The sequence below is a fragment of the Merops nubicus genome, unplaced genomic scaffold, assembly GCF_000691845.1.
Source record: "Merops nubicus isolate BGI_N331 unplaced genomic scaffold, ASM69184v1 scaffold13116, whole genome shotgun sequence".
Taxonomy (NCBI): domain Eukaryota; kingdom Metazoa; phylum Chordata; class Aves; order Coraciiformes; family Meropidae; genus Merops; species Merops nubicus.
The window spans coordinates 109,277-131,441 of record NW_008615751.1 but is presented as its reverse complement, the minus strand read 5'-3'; the positions used below and the strand labels follow the sequence as shown (position 1 = coordinate 131,441).

The window sequence follows — 22,165 nt, the reverse complement described above, 5'->3', positions numbered from 1 at the left end:
CTGCTGTTCTTTAGGGGAAAAAAAGTGCCTGTAGCTCTCCCATGTCCATGAAAACAAGTGTACCTTCTTGCAGCAGACAAAATTTGATGGGCCAGTGGACAGTTTCGTCAGATGGTGTGGAAATAAATTAAACACTCAAAAGATTTTTTTTTTTTAAATTATTCAGCCTAATTAAGATCAGAATATTTAGGTATTGTTGTTAAGGGCAGTCTGACCTGGACTCAGGACATAGCCACTATTTGATTATTTTAAGAAGTATATTTTGTTTCAAATATTTTAGATTAGTACCTTTTAATTAGACATTTTAGTATCCTGTTCAATAAATATCATTTTAAGGAACTTAGAATAAGAATTTCAAAGAAAGATGAGCAGTTATATATAATATGAGAGAATCTATATTTATTGAACACATATGTATGCAAAGTTGTATGTGTCATATTACTAAGTGTTTAACTCCTAATTGAAACCTTCTCTGAAATGTTGCACACTAAATTCTGCAGCTTCAAGCTCCTTTAGGAGAATGAAAAAGTCAAATTTCTCAGGAAGAGATTCTGTCAGGCTGAGTGAGATTCAGCAGCAGATGCTCCCATGCCTCCCAGCTTTGCATAAAAGATATTTCTAGTGGTGTTGCATAAGTCTATGTTTGTTGGAAGTACAAATAGTGCAGAGTTTCTTGTTGCCAGCTGGACTAATGAAATAACATTAAGTCAGAAAGCAGAGAGGAACCAGAATATTGAAGTAACAGGTGGAGATTCAGTCTTTTTCACAATCCATTTCAGGCAGTTCCAACCCAGCTCCCTTTCTTCTGGAAACCATATCAGTCCTTTACTCTTGTTCAAAATGTTAGCTGTTCATAATTAGCCCTTCTTCTGTAAGCTAACACTTTTTTTATAGAGAGGGTAGAGTAGGAGCACATGGCTCTAGGGCTGCAGGAGTAACTAATTACAGTATCTGCCTTGGTGTGACTTTGAAATTGCTTCTCTGGTGTTTCCCACCATGAATGTCAGATGTCAGAATTTGTCATGTTGTTTGTAGCATTATGATTTGGTAGGTGGAAGAGAAACATGACTTTGGTTTTGGTTCTGTAGTTTTTTGGTTTTTTTTTGGTTGGTTGGTTGGTTGTTTTTTTCCCAAAATTATTATTATCTATTTCTTTATAGCAAGTCCCCACAGTTTTCTCCTTCCCCAGTTTTTCTCCCTGTGGAATGGGTTTTTTAGTTTGTTATCAACACCTGGAAAATAAAGATTTCCTGGCTTCTTTGAGGTAAATGGATAGTATTTAGACAAATTTACATTGTACTTTGTGAATGAAAACCAAGCTTATTCCCTGAATAAAAGAAGGTACAAGGTTAATTAAGACTACAAAACTAGAAATAAATTAGTTCTTAATCAAATGAACTTTAGATGGTTTTACTCTCTCCTTGTTTATTCTTTAGGTATGAACAACCTAAGTGTGATAATGGTGCCAGAGCTCACCCAGCCAAAACAAAGGATTTGTACAAAGGACGACAGCTTCAAGGTCAGTGAGATAGATAAATTTGGTTTCATGCATTCCAGTGCTTTGTTTATTCACTGCAGTAAATAAATTAGAAATAAATTTTTTAAAATAATTTAGAAAGCAATTTTTTACCCTATTTCAAAACATTGTTTCTTTTAGATATCCCTATATTAATTTGCTGTTCATTGAAATCTTTGACTTAGGAACAATGTATATAAATATGGGTCTTGGGATGTTGTCAGACAAAGTAAGGCTTGTTTTTCTCAGTAGTTTCAAGGCAGTCAAATTTACATTCTGGAACTATTCCTTGCTGTTGTCATACCAGAGAAGCCAACACATATATCCAGAATAAATTGGCCCATACTTCCTAATCCTTTTTCTAGCAAAATCCATGGGAAATAGGCCTCTCTTTTCAAATCATTCTAACAAATGTATCATTTAATTACTTTTTTTCCAACAGTACTCTTGTCAGTTTACCTCTTAATAATACTATTTTCTTTTTCTCTCTGGTAGGGACAAACCTTGTTGTTTTCTTAGATTTCTTCATTTTTTCACACTTCTTATAAGCATGTGAGAGCTCTTATCTCTGCATTGTTGAACTACGCAGAAGACAGCAGACTTGCTTATTTTTTGAAATGATGTTTGAATAACTTGACTTGTAGCAGGTTTAGGGATATTGAGGGAATTATAAATCACTGTCAGCTATTGTAAAGAAACAGAACCAAGCAAATAATGAGGGCAAATTTTCTGTGTCATGAAAAACATTTCAGTTTAGCCATCTAGAGAAACACGTGGACAATAATTCTGAACGAAACATGCACGTAAGTGTTGAAATGCCTGTTGAATGAAACACACATTAATACTCTCTGTCCCAAAACAAATTTAATTACAAAGTATAATTAAAAAAAAATAAAGGAAGTAGTGTGGCTGTAACAATGGCAAGTGTAAAACATACTTAGCTAGATATGATGGGACAGACAGACAAGAACAAGACAGACAAAGTAGACAAGAAAATATTCATGCCATTTTAGACAGCCCTATTATTTTTTTCTGGATTCTGTCTAGAACCGTGGGTACAATTCTGGTCATCTGTGTTTAGAAAAATGGATACACAGGAGAAGTTATCTAGCACTAATGTATCAAGGAAAGTAGTTAGCTTTTTCTTGAGAAGAAGGCAGCTAGCATTTTCTTCATTTAGACAAACAAAATGAGATCTGGAGGCAATATTGTTCCTCTGAAACCATGAGGAGGAGAAGCTGTTTTCCTCTGTGACAATTTTGGCACAAAAAAAGAGAGAAAACTAGATATGAGCTACCCTGAATGAATTTCACCTGGGAGTGATAAAGTGGTTTCCGACTATTAAAGCAGTTGAGGCAACAGCTTTCTAAAGGACTATTAATGGGGCAGAAATTCTGGTTAGTTTTTATGTAGATCTTGATTACTTTATGAAAGAAACAGTGGGAGACAGTGTTGAATGAGTGAGGTAATCACTCTGTATTATGACTTAAGGTACTGAACACGTATATATACGCCAAGAGATGAAAAGCTGAATTGCATTAAAACTTCACCCTGAAGATGAATTTCACAGCTCTTACAAATTGTCTCCATTGCTCTTCACAAAAAAACAAAGAGATGATCATGCCTGACTTGCAGTTTTGCTGCTTTAGCTGCTCACACAGTTCAGCAAGAACCACATGTGCTATATGAAACTTAGTGGAAATACACCTCTGTTGACGGTCAGACTGGGGATGTTTATCCATCATTTTGTCAGTCCATACTTGCTACTGCTATTGTAACTTCAGGGAAGTTAGCAGGTATTTCAGGGATAATTTGGGAAGTATTTTGGACCTTATTGCAACCCGTTAGTGCTTAAAGGGGGTTATAAGAAAGATGGGGACTGATTTTTTAGCAGGGCCTATTGTGCCAGGACAAGGAATAATGCCTTTAAAATAAGAGAGGGTGTATTTAGACTAGTTATAATATATATATGTTGAGTTTACTTTAGACAGTTTTCTGAAAAAAGGAGATTAAAAGATAATCTTGCACAGGGGTAGCTAATTGTTAGCAAGTAACATGTAAAATTGCACAAACTACTAATACAAATCAACTTTTTAGTAGAAATAAACCACTGTTACTCAAAGTTTCTCTCTTGTAAGCAGTGTTGCAAAGGCATGTTTGCATTTGTGTTTTTTAAATTTAGATACAGTGTCTGATTTCTGAGTGGTGCTGGGACAAAATAAAAAAACATAAGTTAATTGTATATTTTCAAGGAATAATACATCTTTGAAAGGATGAGTTTGCTTGATTTGCAGCTTATATTCACAAAAAAGCAGTAGCCCTGGGTGAAACCACTGTCATTACCTGCTGTGTAAAGCCAGGAAGATTTAAAAACAATTACTTTACTATTATGAATGATTTTAAATAGGATAAAACCCACTAGTACATCCTCAGGTGGATTAATTTGGCATATGCAGCTACAATGATTTGCACCACCTGAAAATTTGAACCCATTACATGTCAGGCCAAATATTTTTAGCAGTAATGCGCAAATAAATCAAGATGCAGTTTTTGGCAAACACATACTAAGGGAAAATTGTAGAAGGTAAGGGCCCCTTGGAGTCTATGGCAAAATTCCCACTGATCTAAACTGAGCTAAGAACGTATCCTCACATCTTCAGGGTAAGTTAATACAAAGCATCTGAAATTGAAGGCAAATCTAATGTCTGTAAGGATGATCCAAGCCACCTGTAGCTGTTAGATTGGGCTGGAAGTTATATAATAATAATAATTACTCCCATTAGATTTCTAGTCCTTTCTTTAAAACCAAGGCATTTTTCTGAAGTTTCTGCTGGGTGTGATCCTTCTTGGAAACTAGTTATTCTGAGATAATGGAAATGAACCTAAAAAGGAATCTAGAGCATCTCACATATGGGGGAAACTGAAAGATTTTTTACTTTTCTCATGGTCAGACTTTTCAAATGTTTGTATTTTGACCTTTTGTTCTCCTTCCTTTGTGCTCTACACATGTGGAAGCTCTCAGATAAACCAATATATTTTGTATAGAGTCTTGAGTGGTTTATTTCAGACTTTTAGATAACTAGTGTGTTAAACAGAAATTCAGTTTTCTACACAAGATGGTCAAGAGCAGCTTGAAAGGGTATAGCATGTAGGCTAGTTAAGCTAAATCTATAGTATGACTGGATGAGATGCAGGTGCCTCTGTATTTTCCTAAAGTGGTGAGTGATAATAGATCAAATTCAGCCAAGCTGAAGAAATGTCAGTTCCTGGAAGTGTATCTTTTTAGTCTGGGTCTATGGGTGAAGGTGTTTTCAAGCATTCTATGGTGTTCACTAGTTTTTAATAATCAGTAAAATATTTTTCAGCACACACCCTCAATAGATGTACGTTTATTTATAAATTATATAATTACTGTATTAATAATTTCAGGACATTGTCGATCATACCAATATATAGAAATTTTAAAAAGGATAAAATAAAGACAATTTTAAAAAAAAATTATTTACAGCACAAAAACATTTTCTTCCTGCACTCCAGCCGATTGTCTTGTGCCCCCCCTGTGGTACATGCTCACCACTTTGGATATCAGTGCTGTAGACTGTGGCTAAGATACCTTTTCATAAAGCTGGTCTTGCCTCTGCTCTGGACAACCTGGAAGAAAGGGGCTTGAATATGTAAGAGAGCAAGACATGATAGCATATTTAGACAGTGCCAGACCACTCAGCTAATTTGCCTCAAGGGCAAATCTTTTTCTTATTTAAAAAGGTATGCATTGAATTCAAGAAGGCTCTGGTTTAGGCTTTGCTCTGTGTGAGGGCTGGATAAACTTTGAATAATACTTTATATAGTTTAATATTTTTGCATTCTTACTTAACCTGGGAATTTATCTGGTTTTCCTGTAATATAATTTCCATTACCGAGACTTGAAATTTGAAAACTAAGCAGAAACATCTGAAAAGTAGTAGGAGAGATGTGATTTTGCTCAGACGACATTCTTCAGTTACTGTAGGTTTCTACTGGTGAAATAAGATAAGCATTTCACTCTTATTTTTGTGCTTCCCTAGCAATCACGTCTCTCTTGAAGAGCCTCACTTCAGCTGCTTCTCAATTCTAGTCCATTTCTCAAAAAAGATGAGTCAGATTTTTGATAGCACTGAGTTAATAAGCATCTGAAATGTTTCATTTTAATGTCTAGGGCTTATTCAGTGACACAAGAAGGAACCAGATTAGAAAAATTGGCATCTTTGCTCAGGCTCTGAAACAGAGTAAGAACTCTGGCTTTGTACAAGAGTATAGACCACTGCCCCTCTTCTCTGCAACCCAAAACCAAAACTGAGTGCTTTCCAGGCAGAGCCTAACATCTGCTAATCTCTGTTTTGGTGCTGTGATGATCTACAGTCTAAGCCAAGCTAAGAATGTTAAAATATTACTTAATTGAAATGTCTTGATGCATGTCCCTTGCATAGCAAATCAACTTACTGAATAACAAAAAAAAAACAAAAATCCTTAAAACTCTTCCTTAAATGTAATTGTGATGAACTACAGGTTGTTTTCTGATTTCATAGCCTACTAGGGACTGTTCTCAGCTGTTATTTTCTCCTGTGAATCTTCATAAGCTTAGTTTAACCTTGGCATTCAAGCAGTTAATATTTTCTGAAAATCATGCATGAGAGCTAATTTTTTTTTATTTCACATTTGTGTTACTGAAGAGAAACAAAGTATTCTAACTGCCCAATTTTCTTCCTATTGTAATGACTTTATTTACTGCATTTCTGATAGGATAATACATCACCGACCCTGAACAGCTTATGTTTTCTGGAGTAATACTCATGATTTAAGTTATGGGCGAATTATTTGTGGATAAGTACAGTTTGGTTTTGGTTGTTGGCATTGTGTCTTCTTGCTCCAAGATTAAAGAGAAATAATCGGAAATGCTCCGACCACAATGATGCAAGGCCCACAGCCAAACAGCCATCACATAAAGTATCTGACTTCAAAGGCATCTTTAAAAAAACAGAAATTGTTAGAGGCTTAACTTCTTTTTCTTTTAAGCTATGTTTCACTACACTTTTACACTTGCTTCACTTCAGATCATGAACACATCAGATTTCATAAGATACCAGACCATTTCTCAGCTAAAGTGCTGAGATGCCACCAGTGGTCTACCTCATCTTGCTTACTGTAGTTTCACAGACTTCTTAATTTCCTCTGTGTAGTTTGGTACTGGCACCAAGCAGAAAATAATCTTACCTTACTACATATTCTTAAACATTTGAATGACTAAAGCTTTGCTTGTGTTTAAAGGTATCAGTTAAGTAACAGAGTATTTCTGATCATAATGCAGATTGTATACATATGTCTGTCTTCCCATGACCTTCAAAACCTTAGGTCAATTGGCATGTAACTTTCTTCACTGAGTGGTACTTCAAAAGTATTCTATTTTTTTGTGACATAACCATCTTTTTGGCTGTGTGCAAAAAGTTAAAATGTTTGTGCTTGCTTACACTAACATTTAAAATGTCCCTTTCTGCTATTGAATCTTAAAGCTACGAGTTATGAGACAATCATTTGATGTTGCTGGCTCTTTTGAATGAGCCTATAACTATCATCCTGAGCCCTATACTACTTTATTTACCAAGAGATACTGGACACAAAGGCTCTGGATGGAGCAGACCTTCCTAGTTAAGTGTTTGAAGTAGGACGAGAAAATGCTGATGAAAAGCTAGTGTGAACCTTCATGGTAGTGATGGCAGAACTGAATAGTTGTGTGGCAAGGATGAAGGACGGGGCCTGCCTGAGGCCTGGGAGGGGTGAGTCTCAACAGCAAGGTGCAGAGGGATGCTGAAGGACCTGGCTTTCTCCTCCTTAGCCACACAGTGCTGGGAGAGGCAGGGGAATGTCTGCTTCCCCTTCCAAAGCAGTAGCTATCTCCTCTAATGTATAGAGCTGCAGGAGGAAGCCTGACTTTCCAGCCCTCTGCTATCTTCAACATCTGGGATGCTTTCCAGTACCATAGGCTGCATGTAGTTTGGTGGCAGCTCTGTGAAAGGCCCTTTCCACATGTTATACCCATGACAATTATCTGGTGCTGGCAGCCTGAGGCAGAAGCAGTGGGGGATGCTGATCAGGCAAAGATGTGGTTGTCAAAGAGGAGATTTGTTTGTCTGCATTGCAAAAGAGTTAATGCAATGCCAGTGCACTTGGTGGGTGGAAAGAGGGTACACGCAGCACCTAGGCTCATATCACAAGGACTGGCTCAGTCAGAGTGCCCACACTGTATTACAAAAGCTTATTTGAATGCTGAGTAGTGGTGCCCTGGGTAGGACGCTGGGCTGAGGCAGTTCTTATGAGTACCTAAATCTACTGGTCAAACCTCTATAAAAAGGGAGGTCTGCAGCAGTAAGTTCTTAGGCCACTACTATAGCTGAACCTCCCAAGAGGACTCTGTCTCTTTAACCTACAACAGTTCACTTGTGCTTTTGGATTTAGTAGCTTCAATATTACTACTCAGTCTGGCTACATAATTATATTGTAGTATCCTTGCTCCAGAGAAAAGACCTGCAAGTTATTTTTCAGAGCTCTGACAATCACATTTTTTTCCTGTACACCCTCTTCTCTCCATCTCCCCATCCTGTCTTTATTACTAATGGTCTGGCCCCAGTTCTTCAAATTGTTTGATTTTTGCCTCAATTTGTAGTAATTTCTTAATAAAACAATATCTTTCCCTCAACCTAAAGCAGAAATATTAATATCTGAAAGAAAACAAAAATGCTCAAACACGTAACTTAAGAGATGCTATAATTGCCAGTTATGTGTGAATTTGTCTAAAAACATTACAATGACATCATTTGAGCTACTAGTAAAGGGCCAGTGAAAGCCACAGCTGTGTAAGCAAAACAGAAAAGCTGGCGAATGAGAGGTGATGCAACTGGCTCAGCAGTAACATTTCATTCATTGCTCTCTTTAATATTAACCTATAATTTAAAGTTTATTTTAAAAGGCTATATTAGGACTAATAAACACTTGACTTCATTTGCTTCTCAGCTTTAAAAAAAATGCTGGAGGCTGTGCCAAAGAATATAATTTTTTTTTCTCACCTCACTTGTTGCTGCCCTCCCTTTCCAGATAAATCCCTTGTCAAGTAAAGCAGCCTTGCCTGCTGTGTTGTTCTCTGCCAGTGGGTCCTGCTCTCAGGGTGAGCAGTGGGAGACCTCCAGGGGACATATGCCTAGAAAGGGAAAAATTCTCCTGTGTCTGGCTGGCTTCCCAGGAGGTTGTCACTCTGCAGCTGTCTCTGCACCAGCACTCTCCAAATAGGTTTCTGATTGTGTTTTTTTTTTGCCTTCTGGGCCAAAGAATGATTAAATGAGAGAATGCTTTCCCCAAGAAATGCTTTTTATAAGTGTAAGTGGACATGAGAAAAGTTCCATTGACCATCATGAAGCTGTTGGTTTGCTCACCGATGATGTAAATGTGTAGACAAATGCATGCTCCCTGCACTTGATTTTGCCATTGGTTCTGATAAAGATGGACCCTTTATTACCATCTTTACTAGGAAATTATTATCTTGGAGTGAAAGTATATATATGTGCACATAAATATATCTATATAAATACACATGCTTAAGACATTTGTTTTCCCCTCAGTAAGAAGCACTCACCTGTGAAACCTGTTCTGCCATAAAACTTCAGTAAAGCTGAAAAAAGACATTTCAGAAAGATATTTTAATTCCTACCTTTAATTTATCTATACATTTTAATCCATACATTTAATGCATAATCTAATACATACAATGCTCTAAACCTGGGAATGAAAAATCTTTGGCTAAACACATTAGTTTTTTCTTTTAGAGTACAGCACAGCATCATCGATAACAATCTGATTATCATGGGTATTATCATGGAGCTGATATAAAGAAGTGTGGCTTTGGTTGGTTGGTTGGTTGTTTTTTTGTCTTTTACTGAAAAGTTTCTAACCATTTTATAAATTTGCACTTATATTTAGCAGTTCCTTACTGCCACATGGCATAAACTTGCCTGGGTATCTCTGAGCTGCGTGTAGGAAGGAGCACACTCATTAACAATGATTAAAACACTGAACTTCCTACTTAAAAGCAAATCCTTATGTTAGAATTATGTCTGTGCATCCCATTGGTATCACTCTTAGATTGAATCTCTTCCTGGAAGTACCCATCTCTGTGAACTGTAGAGGGAGCAAGAATGACTAACATTAGTAATTGAATATATTTTGATAGCTCAAGGTAGATGATGTAATTGCCACCTTACCTGAACAGATCATAAAAATGAACATCTGTGGTATTTCACAAGCAATGAGATACAGCCCAGATTTGTTTCTGCTGTGGTCAATGGTATTCATTTGAGACTGGATCATACAGCAACATTTTTTTCTTGCACTGTTTCACTCTGAAGTGCTTTTAGCAGGGAAATAATTCTGACAATACTAATGGAGTATGGGAGCATCTGTTTGAAAAATGGTATTTTTTTCCAACAATCCTTTATCTCACTAAATTATTTGGAATATTACCTACACTATGGCTATTGGGTCAGAGGGAGGGGGAGAGGAATGACTAATGGCTCCCTAAAACCAGTTTAGTCTAATGAAATCTTAAATTTAATTCTCCTTAAACTAGCACTCCTTGTCGAATGCTCGGCCCTGCTTACTGATGATGGGCCCCAAGCCTCTCTGCATGGCTTGATACTCCATACTTAAAATTTTTCTGTTGGTCAGTGTTCTGCTGCTCAAAAGCATGTAGCATAGAACACTTCAGAGGTGCTCTAGAACTGAGAGTTGAGAGCCCTTTCTTTCTAATGAACGTAATATTTACTCTCCTTTTATCTTTATTTTTTTTCCTTAATCTGGAACAAAAAGAAAAAAAAGGAATTTATGTGAAATGTTTAGATGCAGAGATTAGCCTAATTAAGGAAACCAAAAGAAAGTGCAAAACGATGCATGTTCAACAGCTTTGTTTCTTTTAGCAATGGCTCTGCAGAAAATAGATAGGAGTATTAAGAAAATCAGGATACTTACAGTCTTTTAAAAGAAGCCTGAAGTTTACAGTAAAAATACCTCAGTCCCTTTTAAAACAGCTGCTTGTAAGTACATGACCATACATACTGGGGTGTTGTCTGTGCCCAGTATAACATCCTAGCATAAGCAAACCAAAACTTGATCATATTAGAACCTTAAAGGCATTAAAGTATTTGCCCTCATTGAACAAACTTTGATGGTGTATTCCTAAAGCTACTAAGCTTCAAGAAATGCATTTTAAAGATCTTGAAATAATTTCTGGTACAGTGAAGACATGGGAGAGGTTTCTCATAATAACTTGGGGCAACTAGTTTGTGGTTCTTGGGTGAGGAGTGGGAAAAACAACACAAGAGGGGAAGATTGATGTAGAACAAGCTCAATGTTTTCTACCAGAACGCCTGCAATCATTATCATCTGGCAATCTGAAAGAAGGCAGGAAAAACTCATACAATTGAACAGAAAAGGCAGAAAACCTTTTAGCGTGCTAGGGCTGTAATGACACCTGAACCTTATCATGGCAATGAGCAATAATCACATAATAAGGCAGTATTTCCTCTAAGATGCATGGTATGAGGCTTCTCTCAATCTTATAAACTGAATAAAAACATGCCATTGATTTCTAAGGCTGTTCCCTGTAAAATGTGTATCTTGCTTTGTTGTGTTTTCATACTTGGATATAAGGTGTTCCTGATTATTTGGTAGAAACAGCTCTTATGTTTAATCTGTGGACAGGGGAAAATAAATATTTTCATTTCTGAATGAATGTACATCTGCAGCTACGTTTTCAAGAGGGAGCAACAATGGTTAGGCATTTATTATTTGCATTTAGTCACTTGGAGAAGGGTTCCAGTTTTTAAATAAAATGAGTACTTGGTTTGCAGTGAGTTCAGTGGGATTTTCAGTTCCCAGCAATTTTGAAAATAGCCTGAACTGATAATAAGCTACCCTAGTAATTTTGTGTTTTGTATCAAAGTGACTTTTTGAAATCCAGGCAGAATCATGAGGTTAGGGCTTGTGAAGAATTTAGCTGGTGCAAGAGTTCCCACTTCCTAGCATTTTGAATAAGTTAGTGTGTAATACAGAAATGCCATCAGTTTTGGCTGGTAAGTAATAAAATGTCAAGCAATGAGTTTAGCTTGCTTGTTGAGGAAAATTAACAAGATGTAGTAAAAATTGTTGACATACTGGCCTTGTATCAGTAGGTATATTTTTCTAAAGAAAATACTGCAATTTTAGCCTGCTGCATTAATCTTTCTGTACAGTTACTTTTGAGGAAAAAAAAGGTTGTCTGTGACAATCAATGTATATTCAATGGTTAAGTTTTCTAGGTACTAGCATGGCTTACCTGAGAATACCAGTGGAACTGGTCACCAGTGTAAAGAGAAAAAATCAGTGTTGCATGCTCTCACTGAGACTGATTTTATTTTAGAAGGTAAAATATCCGTATTAAGTTGAGTTTCCAGCTGATGTTCAAAGGTGTTGCCAGATTATGTCCTAGTCATGTGGGATCATCACTGACTATATGCTGTATCTTGGTAAGGAAGTGTTGCAACCTCGGTGTAGCCACAGATAGAGGACAGCATTAGTTTGGAGAAACTGGGGCTAGAGATGAGCTTGGGAAATCTCCATGCTTAGTATACTCAACTATTTGTATCACAATAGCTTATAGTTGTACAGTTTGGGATTCCAGTATTCTGAGCAATGTGCACACTCAAAATAATAAAATGATGCCTGGAAAATTTGCAGGCTAGCTGATTGCAGAGCCACTTGGACAATGGGTGGACAGATGCCATCAGCTGAAGAGGCAGTGAAAGTTCCTGCCAGTTCCTCAAAGTGCTTCAGTCTGCCAGCATGTGTCACTTCCCTTTCCCACTGGCTGAGCATTGGCCAGCTGGCTTTCCTCCAGGTCCCTTTCTGCATCAGGTAATTAGACAGCAGAGGATGCATTTCTATGGGCTCAGTGAAGAGATGTAGAACAAATATTCTTGTTCACAAAGGTGACAGTGTATACAAGACTATCTCAGCAATCAAATATATTATGTTATTTTTCTAGTTTGTAACACCTTGTAGGCCTCCACAACTGAGAGCCCTCAAGGAGGAAATGAAAATACTCCATAAAAACATCGAGGAATTCTTTTAAAGGCTTCAGAATGCTTCACATGATCCAGAAATTTGCTTTTTTTATAGCTCAGCAGGAGTGCTACTGTTCACAAATTTCAAATGTTAGCATATGGCAAAAATTCCTGTTTTGGGAAACAAACTACCCACAAATTTTGCCTGTCACGCTTGTGAAGTTCTTGAATTTGTTTGCTATCTAGAAATGTCTTCTGGAAAAACCTCTTGCTCTGTAAGTCATCCACAAGCAATCCATTGTAAATATCCCTAAAATGCAATTCATGACCCGCTGAGCCCTGAGCCTGCAAACACACAGATTCTTCTTGTGATTAGTTCCCTTAAAATCAAAGGATAGTTGTAAAAATAAGGTCAGGTATAAAAGTTTGTAGAATGAAGGTTTAGGTTGGTTCCATAACCTTTAATATTCTATGTCCTATGTAGTCTCTGGTTGCTAAATGAAATGCAGGCACTCAGAACCAGTGGAAAGTCAGAGATTTTCAGTCTCAGGGTACTACTCCTGTTCTCTGATTTAAGTAAGAGTTAAAAGATCCATCCTGGATTCTTTCAGTACATAATCCAGATTTGCTGCTAGTGATCCAACTTGAAATTAGCTTTGGAATACATTTAAATGCAAAGCAAAGGATATTAAATCAAATTAATTTAAGAATTACAGTGAATATTCATCAACTTTTTTTAATTACTTATTCACCACTACAGAATCTTATGTGCAGTAATTTTATAATGGCAAAAAGTATCAATAAACAAAGAGCTTCTAGGTTTTGTAGCCATCAACAGTTACAATAGAAAAAAATTTACTAGAGCTGGGCAGATTTGCTGAAAGAAAATAAATCTGGAGTTTGAAAAATTTCACTAGCTCTCTGAAGAAAAACTGAATGTAGGCATAGCTATTGACTGGCACATTCAACTATGTAGTTAGCTGTATTTTATCTGCTAAACATCTAGTGGTGAAAATAATATACTGCATTTTGGATCTAAGGTAAATTGCATTTGGTCTTGAGTTCTACAATCTCACTTGCCATTATTCCTGTGTCCTTCATTTTTAACACTTCAGGTAAGAAGGCATCATAAAAAGCTTCATAGTTGTGCATGTATGTGTATATGTGTGCACCTAAATAATCACCAGTGACTAAAAAGTGTTACTCCTTCCTGTATGCTGGAGATTTCCATCTCCTCAATTTCAGTTCAGAGAAATGATATTTAAATGAAACAAGATCTCTGCATCACTGAAAAGAGAAGATTCATGGGTTTCTGTTAAGATATGTAGCACATATTTCCACCCTTGGAATTTTTTCAGTATATCTGGTACTTGATCTGTTAGGCTTTGAATGTAGAAAGTAAATTTTAAGTTAGTTAGAGAAGTATTTTATTAGTTAGAATTTTTATCTTCCTCTGAGATCAGTATAGCTGAATTCACAGTATCAAATAAGGAGCTGCAAGACACAAGAAAATATTCCTAATAAAATGTTTTGAAACTCTCTAAAATCTTTATACAAGAACATTGTGGATTTTTTTCCCCCCAGGTAACATGTTCTTGTAGAGGGTTTGTGAAGGTGCATTGGGGTATAGTTTCTGTTGGTATTTGGAGTGATGTGCACTTGTAGTCTCACCATGCAGGAATAATGTGTTTCTGATTTATGTAAATTAAAAACTTATAGAACAGCTTATATAACCCATAGTTTATATCGGTGTTTATACTAACATGCACAAATGTGCACACAGATCCTCTTGTTTTTGAACTCACTCTCCTCTGAAAGGGTCTTAAACAGGTTTTACTCATGAATATATTGAAGCCAGCTCAGTACAGTTTTCTTGTGTATTCAGCTGAATGAACCCATTCTGTCAGCTGTATCCTCTTTCTGCTGTTTGGAATGAACTCTTGTGACATACTTCAGAGAAACAAATTACCCTTTTCCTTAGCCTCACTTTAATGGATTGTGCTATTCAAATTTAAGAAAACAGTGGGTTTGCCATCAGAATTTAAAATTTGTTAGATGCCATTTTGTTAGGAATAAGAGAAATAAGTAAATATATATTATGTCAATATTCCTCTAGCATTAGTAGATAACTGCTTGAAAGTAGCTTTGTAATCAATGTAGTAAATAATAGTTTATTGGTACGCTTGGCAGTTACTTGCTTTAAAGAAGATTTTTATTTTATTTAATCTGTAGATCTATGATTCAAATTCTACTTCTCACTTATTGCCTTGAATGAAAATCATCTCACTGGAAACAGTTCTGTAAAGATTTGAAGTGGTACAAATGACACTGATAACCAGGACAGCATATGTAATGATCCCTACAAAGAGCTCAGTACAAAGTAGAGCAGGCTGATATTTTCATTAGTATTTTTTTTTATTATTATTTTTTATTTCACAGAAGGGAAGAAATAAGTGAGGTTTCAACAGCAAGAGTTGCTAGAAGGTCTCAAGAAGTGTCAGTGTTTACAGTCCCAGTATCTCTCACAAATACTAACTTTTCCTGGAGAGTGATACTGGGACCTGGAGTGTAGATGTCACGTCTTCTGCTCTCCAGACACCTGAGCGATGTTTTGCTCCTCTGCTTCTGCTCTATGCTCTGGATTGAGGCAGCTCAGATGCTGGATTCTGTGGGGGCTGCAAGAGATGCTACCAGGATGACACCAGCTGTGTGCACCTCTGTGCTGACATGAGTTGGGACACTGACTCCTTCCACATGGGGCAGAGGCCAGCTTGCTCAGGCAGGAGTCTGGGCTGAGGGGCAAAATGTGATGAATGAGCTCTTAGTATCTTCCTGTCAAATACACCTAGCAGGGGTTTTGTACTATTCCCCCTCCAGAAGTGAGGTGAACTCTCTGGCCAGCCCACCTTTCCTGTAGGCACATGTATCTGCCTTCCTTGTTTGCTAAAAGGTTGTTGGATGACACATTCCTCAGGTGGGGTGGGGGGGAGGATGAAGGAGAGTTACTCTGTGCTGTGTCTGTGAGCTCAACAGCCTCAGGTAATGTTGGGTTCACTACACCTACAACGTGACTCCCTGAGCATAGTTCACACTCTCAATTTGTCAGTGATTTCCATCCATCTTAAAGCTACTGAGTGGTAGGTTACCATGCAAAGTAGTAGAAATGGCCACATTTTTCACCCCTTTGTATCTGCTCTGCATACTTGTCTTTTAGATTTCTCATGCAGACCTATTAGCAAACTGGAGTTTACTTAAGCATGAGAGAAAATTTAACTTTCCGACCCTTACAACTGTGTCTCAACATCTTTTCTCTTAGAAAAGCAAAAGGATTGATTCTGAAAATAAATATATGATTGATATATTTTCTGATATATATATATATATCTCAAAGGGCTACTTTCTGCATACAGTATGAGATTTTTTTTCCCCTGGCAGGGCAGGACATTTAATTAAGAACTTTTAGTGAGCATCTCTCTTCCTCCTTAATCTTTTAGTGGAGTTCAAGTTTTCCTATCTGCTTGTGCAAAGCATACTTCAGAATAATGAGGACACCAGCTCAGCTAGAGAGGTTGGGATTATCTAAACTACATAAACAGCACCTACAGAGTGTTCATGCTCAAGATGTCATTGACATCACTATATCAATTTGAACCAAAGTCATGGAGAAAAATAATTAATATTGGATATACAATTCAGATGTCAGAATTTGAAAGGAAACATGTTTGTCCAACTGAACTTAGTCTGGTTCTTAATGAATCAAAGGAAGCAAGTCTCTCTCTCTCTCAAAAAAAGAAAAAATTCAAATTATTAGGTTTCCTAAATCACTTTAATTTTTCCTATTTTTTTTTAATGAAATTCCAATGCTTTACTATTGGAAGCTGAGCTAAATTTATTTTTTTTGCAAACCCTAAGCAGCCGATCTGTTATGAGCTGTTTGAAATCACATTTTCTGTTTTGACTGTTCAGTTCCTTTGACACAATGCTGATTTCATCCTTTGTCTGCTGCGTTTCTTTTTCCCTTGTTCTGGCTTCCCGATTAAGAAAATCAAGGCAAACAGAGCTACAGCATCTGTGTCTCACATGTTTACAAGCCCATTTCATTAATTTTGTGAACTGTGCAGGATTTATACATAGCATTTTGTTCACTGAATTAGTTTGTCAATAGGAAAATTTTAATCCAAGAGGGATTACAAAAAAATCACTCATTTGCAGTTTCTGTAAAAATTGATTTCTTAAGACAGGTATTTTGACCCCTATATTAACAAGGTGCACAGTCTTCTTGGAGCAAAGCTTTTAGTTCAAGGCATGCATCACACAACCTTATTGCAAACTTGGCAACTGAATCAAGAAAAGAGATTAATGTGCAGTGCAGTGACTGGACATGTAAGATCCAAGAATTAGGCTTTAATTTACAGCTCCCTGTCTGGTTCAGTAAAAAAGAAGGCACACTTCTGTGGTGCTGGCATTCCCAATGTTTAGAAAAACAGGGCTCACTGTTCATTGCAAGTTGTTTTTACTTTTGAAGTTCATTAATTTCCCTGACATGGGCAGGTGGCTTCGTAAAACCAGGGTTATTTGGGAAAGCGAGACTCTTCTGGGAGAGTAAAATCTGTATGGTTTATTCTACAGTGAAACCTTGTTTTGTCAAATTCCTCAGATGCTTGAGTTTTAAGCTTGGAGGCCTAGCTAAGCATTTGGGTGAATGCTTTGTTGTTGCTAGCTCTCATTCATATCTGGCTGTGGGGAATCCTGTGGGCAGGCTTCACTTGATAGTCGCTTCATGTGGAAGGCTTGAGGGGGAAGGAGGAATGTGAACAGATACACACTGCTCTGATTCTTTATAATCTGCCCAAGAAAAGTCTCCCTGGGAAGTGGGTCAGAAAACTCTGGTTTATGTGAGAAGAGAGGCATGCATTTCTTATCATAAAACTATTACCTGAATGAGTCCATTAAACCTAGACTGCTTGTTCCAAATCAGATGTGGTCGTCTGAGGGAGGGTGAAAAGTACAACACCACATTACATCTGGATCTGACTCTAAGATACTGGATCTTACTCTAATGGTGATGTTATGCCATTTGATTAATTCAGGAAGATATGGCTGATATACAGAAAGTGCTCATTATGGGCTACAGTGAATGTCTTGATGCTAAAATTTTCCCTCCTACATTGAATTTCAGAATGTTCAACTGTGGAGAAAGAGAAGAGTACCTTGTATGCCTTATATGTCAGATGGCATTCAGAACTTGGCCTGTTTCCAGTCCTAATACTGAAAAACTATCTTTTTTTTTAATCTTCATTTATAAATATATTTTTTATTAAAGTAAGGATGATATTTGTGCATAGGCTCAAGTATCCTCTCACAATTTCTTTTCTCTCTCATTTTTTAGCTTCAGCACTTTGCGTTACTAACATTTGTAATTAAGTAGGAATTAATTGGGTTAATTTGTTTGAAACCAAACCAAAATTTGAACTATTTCCTTCAACAGCAAAAGATTCATTCCCCAGCCCCTCTAACACCCCGCCAACCCCCCACCCCCCCAGTTTCCTTCCTTGTGATTTATCTCTGTTTACAGATAAAATAGAACGCTGTAACACAGGACAGATAGTGAGGACATTCTGTACTCATTATATTTTCAGCAGAGACTATAGATTAGTGCCTGTCATAAAAGAAGCAATTTATTCATGTGCTTTGATAACTAGGCAGTTATATTCTTTTGCAGTGTTTCATGGTAACCATTTCAAAACACATCAGTGACATTAATGGAATCTCCCAAATACTTGAGAGATGAAAAATGAACCTTTTAATGCAGAAAAAAAAAATGCCACAAAACAATAAAGGTCAACAAAATATTATTGTAAAACTTGAATTTGGAACTCCCATCCTCTCCCCTTGTCTTGATAGATGTTTCTATCTTCATACATCTATGAAATTCGTAGATCATATTCATACTGCTCCAGTAGATCACAGGCATTGTAACAACCCAAGATACACTTAGTTTTACAGACAATCCTAGGTGCTTTACTAAGTCAAGCCATTAAACGTAAAGTTTGGTGATGTTTTTGAAGGTACTGTGTGAGAACCCAGAGTTCCCTTTCTATTTAAAATGTAGATAATGGAATGAAAGCTTTTTCAGGAAAAGAAAATAAAGGTGACTGAAATGAAGCTTTACACTGTTTTGTGAACAAAAATATAACTTAACAAATTGAGACAGAATCACTGAAGTACCCAGTGTTTTTTCTTGCCCCTATGAATGATCTTTCATTTTTTTTCTCTTTTCCATGATGTCTGGATGTTTGATTCCCTCCAGCTCCCCTATTTATTTCACCGTGCTCTGAATTCAGCTCTATCCCACTGGAAGTTGTATTATCTACCCTCTTTATGTCCCCTAAGTAGAACATTTATCTTGAATAACGGACAAGTTAAATACTCAATTTTAAATAGAATGGATTTAAAGTCAGACAATAAAAATCCAACAGACTTAATGCGTTCCTATATGAAACAACAGGTTTCTCTTCTGTATAAGCATTTCTGAAAAAAAAATTTAAACAGTGGCTTACAGTAATGCAGAATGCTAAAGTGCTGCTTAAACATTAGCTCCCGTAACTTTGTTTTCTGGTAAGGCAGAAAGCCTTGAGTCCAAAAGATGCAAGGCAGAAAAATTATTGACTCGGAATTTGACTCTTCAGTGTGTGAAGTGTGGTGGCCTTGATCCAGCAAAACACTGAAGCCTGTGATTTTCTTTAAGCTTGTGAATTCATTTGATCTCACGAGAGAACTATTGTTTGTTGACATACTTGCCAGGCTTTGGTTGCATTTCCCTCCCTACACCATGCAGGATTAAGCTCTAACTTAAGGAACATGCTGTCCAGTCTGACACTATTGTTATTTTTCTGAAGAAAATGTTTTAATGTAGCAATAGAAGTGGTTTCTGACACTCTCTTTGTTCTGAAGCGTTTGCTCACCACAAAAGGAACCCTTCTGTGAACACACAATAGCTTGATGATTAGAGCACTCAGCTGAAGAGGAAAGGACCTATGTTCAACTCCCTGATCCAAACCAGACAGAGCAGGGAATTGAACCTGGCTTTCTCATGTCACAGATTAGGGTACTCTGCTGGGATAACAGCAAGCCAGGTTTCAACTCCCTGCTCTGTCTGGTTTGGATCAGGGACTTGAACGTCACTCTCCCCCATCTCAGTTGTGTGCCCTCATCACCAAGCTATTTTGCCAAGGTGGTATGGGGTGTTTTGTTCTTAAATAATTTTTAAACAACTTTAAAAGGGGAAAAACAAAGCTCAGTCTGCACCAGAATAAAATCTAAATTACCCAATCATGACACTTTCCTCATGATGGAATTATTGTTTCCTGGCCAGGCCTAGAGAGAGCTACTTCATGGCCACATACTGAGAGCACCAGAAGCAATAGGACAATATTAAAACCCTCTGTCTCTGCAAATGAAGCTAAAGATGCAGAGATTCAGCCATGTTATCCACATGGCTTTGGCAGAAGCAGAGAAAACAACACCACCAGAAGCTCACTCGTGTAAGCGTCAGCACTATCTCAGGGAAATACAGTTTTGTTTGGAGGAGAGTGGGGGAGGAAGTTTAATATTCTGTTGGTGTCAGTGCTGTCAGAGGTGTCTGTGTCAGAGCACAAGCTGTCCATGTGAGTTTGCTTAAGACATCAAGCAGCTTTTATCCCCACTGGTTTCCATGCCTCTCATTTCTGCCTTGGCTTTATACCTGGTTCTCTCTAATTTTGGCTCTTGTCTCCTCCTTTCACTACCCTTACCATATACTGATGTCCTGCTTCCCACAAAGAAATTGTTCTGGCTTAAGCTTTGGTCTTTGTGATGGCACATGTAGTTGAACTCTGTTGCAAAATCCTCTGTGAATGTGTTTATATCAGTTGACAGAAATAGATGAGTTTTAACTATTTATCTTGTCCTTGTAATCCACGCACAGGCATTGAATTTCTTAATCTAATCCCAGGCATTTTTAAAGGTTTAAAGATCTTTTTTTCTCATTACCTTCTCTTCTGCCATATGATTTTAACCAGCAAGGAGACCTATTGATTTTTGACAATCTAGCATATGAACCCATTTATTCAGCCTTCTGCACAGAGCTTAGTTTACTCTAGTCATACAAAGTTTGTGGACTGAAAGCCTGTGTCTGTTGGAATTTGCAGTGTTGGCTCTCTACAAGTATGGAGCACGCACCTCTGATTTTGAATAAGAGTGTTGTACATTCATTCACTTGAGATGGAAAACGACTGCTGTTTACTAATAAATCAACATTATAGTTTGCATATTTATACCAAAGAAGTATTCACAGGAGTGTTAGAATGGAAATGTGGGATGTATGAATTATAATCGGAGTCATTATTTCAGTTCCATTCACTGACATGCAAGCACTTTCTGTTGCAAAATGCATGGCTGGAAACCAGGTTATTATACATACACAAAAGGATCTCAGTTTTGCTGGGTATGAGCATTTGGGCTGCTGCTGCTGTACATTAATTACATTTTCCCCTATCCCCTGCAATACCCAGGACACAAAGGACATTATTATAATATGATGTCTTGTTTCCATGTCTCTCCCCTCATACAGCAGAAAACAGATAGCAAGAGGCATGAAAACCTCCTTCATGTGTTGCTGTGTTATCAACAAATGAAATTTCATGGTTTGTTCCAGAAACAGGACATACATGCTCCTATAATTGTGTACACAGGCTTAGTCTTGCATCAATCCATGCCATGTCAGCCTGTGTAGAAAATGGGATCATGATTTTGCAGACCAATCCTAACTGCTGGAGGTGTATAATATGGCATTTCTCTATCTCTTGGTTTCTTCTGAAGTCCCATGATCAGTAAGATATGAGATGCTTTTCACTTCTTAATAGCCTCTCTCCTCAACCCTATTGGTTATGACCTGTTAAGATCAAGTGATTGACTCTGGGCAACTTGATTGGCATTGAACTCCACAACCTCTGCTGAAGTTGACAGCACAGGCTTCTGCACAAATACAAGGAAAGACAAGGCAGCACTACAGAAAAATAACTACATTCATCTCCATCTTTAATTTACTCCATTGTGCTTCTGTCATTGCAGGATCCTTGCAACCAAGCACTGTTGTGTTCATTTCTTCAGTGCTTACTGTAAATTGCAAATTAACGGTGCAAATTAAGGGTCAAATTAACTCTGAACTGCCTGGCTTTTTGTGGGATGACGTCAAGCTCATCATTACTTGAACATTAGTTTATTGTGGTTTAATGAGGTACACAGTATTATATTTGGCTTGGGGGATCCATTCCACATAGATGTCAATTTGCAAAGAAGGTTGTTTTGGTAACCTATTGTAGCTACAGAGATGTCTCTTTGTCAGCCCTGGAGAAGTGAGCTGGGTAATGGTGTATTTGGAGTGGACCTTCATTTTAAAATTAAATTAAATGATTAGTGTCTAATTATTAAGGTCTGAGCTTTTATACTGTCACAGCATGGCATCTCTCTTCCTTCAACAGGAAGTCGG

At 37.3% G+C, this 22,165-nt stretch overlaps 1 protein-coding gene across 1 annotated transcript in view; it reads left to right on the top strand.

Annotated features, from left to right (window-relative positions):
- The window catches only part of SMOC2 (SPARC related modular calcium binding 2), a gene marked incomplete at its 5' end in the record, with an annotated part of 95,959 nt that overhangs the window by 59,577 nt on the left and 14,217 nt on the right, over nucleotides 1–22,165 (top strand). The window contains one exon of the mRNA XM_008942633.1: nucleotides 1,437–1,519. Coding sequence (XP_008940881.1) covers nucleotides 1,437–1,519 — 83 coding nt within the window. The remainder of the gene's footprint in view (nucleotides 1–1,436; nucleotides 1,520–22,165) is intronic.